General features: G+C 40.2%; 1 protein-coding gene across 12 annotated transcripts in view; it reads left to right on the top strand.

Annotated features, from left to right (window-relative positions):
- The window catches only part of Rdl (Resistant to dieldrin), a 387,780-nt gene that overhangs the window by 287,978 nt on the left and 94,802 nt on the right, over positions 1-5,000 (top strand). For all 12 annotated transcript variants that reach the window (XM_070133021.1, XM_070133019.1, XM_070133025.1 and 9 more), the window contains one exon: positions 863-1,000. In XM_070133021.1, the coding sequence (XP_069989122.1) occupies positions 863-1,000 (138 nt within the window). The remainder of the gene's footprint in view (positions 1-862; positions 1,001-5,000) is intronic.

Genomic DNA, 5,000 nt, shown 5'->3' with positions numbered 1-5,000 from the left:
TCCGTGTTGGGTTTTGGAATTCCCTCTCCTTGTCTCTCGGTTTCTTTAGCTTCAAGTTCTTGTCTCGTTGCCTCTTTCTCACTTCATTATCATTAATATTGTTATTATCATTATTATTATTATTATTATTATTATTATTATTATTATTATTATTATTATTATTATTATTATTATTATTATCATTGCCATCATCACCATTATTTTTGTTATTATTATTATTATTATTATTATTATTATTATCATTATCATTATTATTATTATTATTACCATCATCATTTTTGCTATTATTATTATTATTATTATTATTATTATTATTATTATTATTATTATTATTATTATTATTATTATTATTATTATTATTATTACTATAATAATAATAATAATAATAATAATAATGATTATTATTATTATTATTATTATTATTATTATTATTATTATTATTATTATTATTATTATTATTATCATTATTACTATCAATATCATTATTATTACTGCTATTATTGTTATTAATATCGTTATTATTATCTTTATCATCAGATTTGTTATTATTGGCATTATTATCAATCATTATTGTTATTATTATCGTTATTATTACCATTATTACTATCACTATTATGATTATCATTATCATTATTGTTATTATCATTATTGTATAATTATTATTACCATTACTTTAACAATTACTGACATATTCTTTATCAGTATCCTTACCATTCCTATCATCACACTTAACAACAAACGTTACTATGCATAACAAAATACACCTACCATCCTTATCCTCAATAACTCAACTATAACAACATCAATAACAATTCCCCTCAACGCTTCCTGTCACCTGACCCCCTTTTTCCCCTCATTCCAGTCGGCTACAGCATGGACCACATCCGACTGTCATGGCATGCTGGAGACCGGTCGGTTGTCATTGAAAGCGATGTGTCCCTGCCTCAGTTCCGTGTGCTTGGTTACAACAGGAAGACGATTATTTCTTCGACATCTACGGGTGAGTACAGTGTTGTGCGTTGTGTTGTTGTTGTTCTTCTTGTTATTGATTTTTTTTCTTGTTATTCTGTTTATTGTTTTTTCTTCTTCTTCGTCTTCTTCCTCATTGTTCTTCTTCCTTCTTGTTCTTCTTCTTGTTCTTGTTTGTTTTTTGATGTTCTTATACATTTTCTTTCGAGTTCTTCCTCCTATTACTGTTATTATTAGTCGTGATTGTGTTTGAAGTGTTCTTTTCTTATATCTCTGAGGTGAGTATTGTATACACTTTATTATTTTCATTTCAAGTTATAGACCTCTTCATCCTTTTTGAGGGGGGGGGAGGCTAGCATATAAAATGTATTCAGGTTGCCTTTTTTTTTTTTGATTTCTCTGAATTGGTTTACATTTCTTCAATTCACCTTTCTCTCTCTCTTTTTTTTACTTTATATTTACTTTTTTGTTTTTTTTCTATGGTTTTTTAATTGATATTATCTGCAATTTTGATATTGTTCTAGAATCGTCTATACATATTCTCGTTTGAGGAATCATTATGTGTCCATTAAGTATGAGGATATGAATAATCTATTAATATATATATATATATATATATATATATATATATATATATATATATATATATATATATATATATATATATATATATATATAAGCGAAGAACCAGATTAAAGCCTTCTGTATTTGAAATTTCCCATATTTCTTCCACCATTCATTCCACACTCACGTTCTATTGCACTGAGTGAAAGACAGTGGATGTGAACGACCGTTGGGTTTTCTTCTTGACCTACTTTTTGTATTTCCAGTTTTTTTCTCTCTTTTTTTTTTTTTTTCGTTCACTGGGCGAAAGTAAATGAATATGCTTCCGTGGCTTTAAATCTATCGTGGCTTTGATGGCACAAAGGGATTTTCTCTTTTTTCTCTCAAGATGGATAAGACGAGGGCGGAATGTGTGTGTGTGTGCATTAGTGTTTTGCGTGTCCAGATATACATATGTGTGCGCGGGTTCATATATGTGTCTCTGTGTGTGTTTTTATATGTATATATATAAATGTATATATATATATATATATATATATATATATATATATATATATATATATATATATATATATATATATATATATATATATATATATATATATATATGTATATATATGTATATATATGTATATATATGTATATATATGTGTATATATATATATATATATATATATATATATATATATATATATATATATATATATATATATATATATATATATATATATATATATATATATATATCATCTAGCCTCGCGTCATCACGTTATCCCCCACACTCCGTCACTCCATCAGCCCCATCTCTTTCTTTCACTCCATCACCTCACCTTCCCAAGTTTCTGTCCGTCTCTCCATCATGTTAATTTCCCCCATTTCTTTTACTCCCCATCACTCCTTCGCTTCTATTCCTCGTTCCATCATTCTCTCCTTTCATCTTCCTTCTTCCATTCATTCCATCTTCCTCGCCTCATCACCTTTTTCCTTTCTGCCTCTTCCTCCATCTTCTTGTTTCTTTCCTGTGTCTTCCTCCTTCCTGCTTCCTTTCTCTTTTTCATCTCTCCTTCCCCCATATTCCATCACCTCATCCTGTACCTTTTCTTCCTACTCCATCACCTGTCTCCCTCATTCCGTCACCACCGCTGCCGTTTCCATCTGTCTCCATCTCTCTGTTCTCTAACCCCCCCATCTTAATTCCTCACCTCCTCTCCTCTCCCCCTTCACCTCTCTCCCTCACTACTCCATCTCCATAGTCTCCCCTTTTCTTCCTTACTCTGTCATCTCCACCTTTAAATTTCTCCCTCACTCTTATTTCCATCCTCTCTCCCTCACCCCCTATCCCCTCCTCAACATCTCCCTCCCTAACTCACTCCCTCGCCCTCACTTCGCTCCACAATCCCCCCTCCCTCTCTCCCTCCACCACCACGTCCCTCACTCCACCACCATCTCCCCCGCTCCCTCTCTCACTCCACCACCACCTCCCTCACTCCACCACCCCCATCACCATCTTCCCCGCTCCCTCCCTCACTCCACCACCATCTCCCTCGCCCCCTCCCTCTCTCCACCACCATCTCCCTCGCTCCCTCCCTCACTCCACCACCACCTCCCTCACACCACCACCCCCACCACCATCTCCCTCGCTCCCTCCCTCACTCCACCACCATCTCCCTCGCTCCCTCCCTCTCTCCACCACCATCTCCCTCGCTCCCTCCCTCACTCCACCACCACCTCCCTCACACCACCACCCCCACCACCATCTCCCTCGCTCCCTCCCTCTCTCCACCACCATCTCCCTCGCAGCATCCGCCATCCCTCCCATCTCCCTCTCTTACTCCATCACCACCTCCATCACTCCACCACCCCCACCACCATCTTCCCCGCTCCCTCCCTCTCTCCACCACCATCTCCCTCGCTCCCTCTCTCTCTCCACCACCATCTCCCCTGCAGCATCCGCCATCCTCCCATCTCCCTCTCTTACTCCACCACCACCTCCCTCACTTCACCACCCCCACCACCATCTCCCTCGCTCCCTCCCTCTCTCCACCACCATCTCCCTCGCAGCATCCGCCATCCTCCCATCTCCCTCTCTTACTCCATCACCACCTCCATCACTCCACCACCCCCACCACCCATCTTCCCCGCTCCCTCCCTCTCTCCACCACCATCTCCCTCGCTCCCTCTATCTCTCCACCACCATCTCCCTCGCAGCATCCGCCATCCTCCCATCTCCTCTCTCTACTCCACCACCACCTCCCTCACTTCACCACCCCCCACCACCATCTCCCTCGCTCCCTCTCTCTCTCCACCACCATCTCCCTCGCAGCATCCGCCATCCTCCCATCTCCCTCTCTTACTCCACCACTACCTCCCTCACTTCACCACCCCCACCACCATCTCCCTCGCTCCCTCTCTCTCTCCACCACCATCTCCCTCGCAGCATCCGCCATCCTCCCACTCCCTCCCTCACTCCACCACCACCTCCCTCACTCCACCACCCCCACCACCATCTTCCCTGCTCCCTCCCTCACTCCACCACCATCTCCCTCGCTCCCTCCCTCTCTCCATCTCCCTCGCAGCATCCGCCATCCTCCCATCTCCCTGGACCAGCCCGCTCGCCAGAATCACAGCTTCTTCTCTTGTCATTCCTTCAATATCACAATCCCGTCTCTTTTTTCTAATAAAATCCCCCGGGGACAATCCGCTTCGCTTCGTTCCTTTCTTTCTCTTTTCTCCCCTTTTTTCTCTTCTCTCTCCTTCTCTCTCGTTCTTTCTCTCTCTGTATATCTATTTGTCTGGTTTTCTTTTTTTTTATCTATCTTACTTTCTCTCTACCTCTATCTATCTTGCTCTCTCTCTCTCTATTTGTTGTTCTCTCTCTCTCTATTTCTTGTTCTCTCTCTCTCTCTCTCTCTCTCTCTCTCTGTCTCTCTCTCTCTCTCTCTCTCTCTCTCTCTCTCTCTCTCTCTCTCTCTCTCTCTCTCTCTCTCTCTCTCTCTCTCTCGCTCTCTCTCGCTCTCTCTCTCTCTCTCTCTCTCTCTCTCTCTCTCTCTCTCTCTCTCTCTCTCTCTCTCTCTCTCTCTCTCTCTCTCTCTCTCTCTCTCTCTCTCTCTCTCTTCGTTTTCTTATTTATTTTCCTCCTTCAACCCTTTCTTAAAGATATCGATGTCTTTGTCTCCATCTTTATTTCGTTTCTCTCCCTTTGTGGTCATCTGTCTTTTTCTCTCCCTTGTTTTATCTCTTCTTTCCCCTCTTTTCCCCTTCTTTAACCCTCTTTTCCCCTCCTTTGCTACCCTTTTACTTCTCTTATACCTTCTCCTTTCTTTACTTTTTTTTCTCTTCTTTTTCTTCTTTCTTTCTCTTATTTTCCTTCTTGTTAATCCCTTTTTTACTTTTCTTTTTTCCCTCTTTCATCCCTCTTTGACGTTTTTTTACCTCTTATTTACCTAAATTTCTGTTTCTTATTCCTC

The sequence above is a fragment of the Penaeus vannamei genome, chromosome 18, assembly GCF_042767895.1.
Source record: "Penaeus vannamei isolate JL-2024 chromosome 18, ASM4276789v1, whole genome shotgun sequence".
Taxonomy (NCBI): Eukaryota; Metazoa; Arthropoda; class Malacostraca; order Decapoda; family Penaeidae; genus Penaeus; species Penaeus vannamei.
This window is presented reverse-complemented; position numbering and strand designations above follow the sequence as displayed.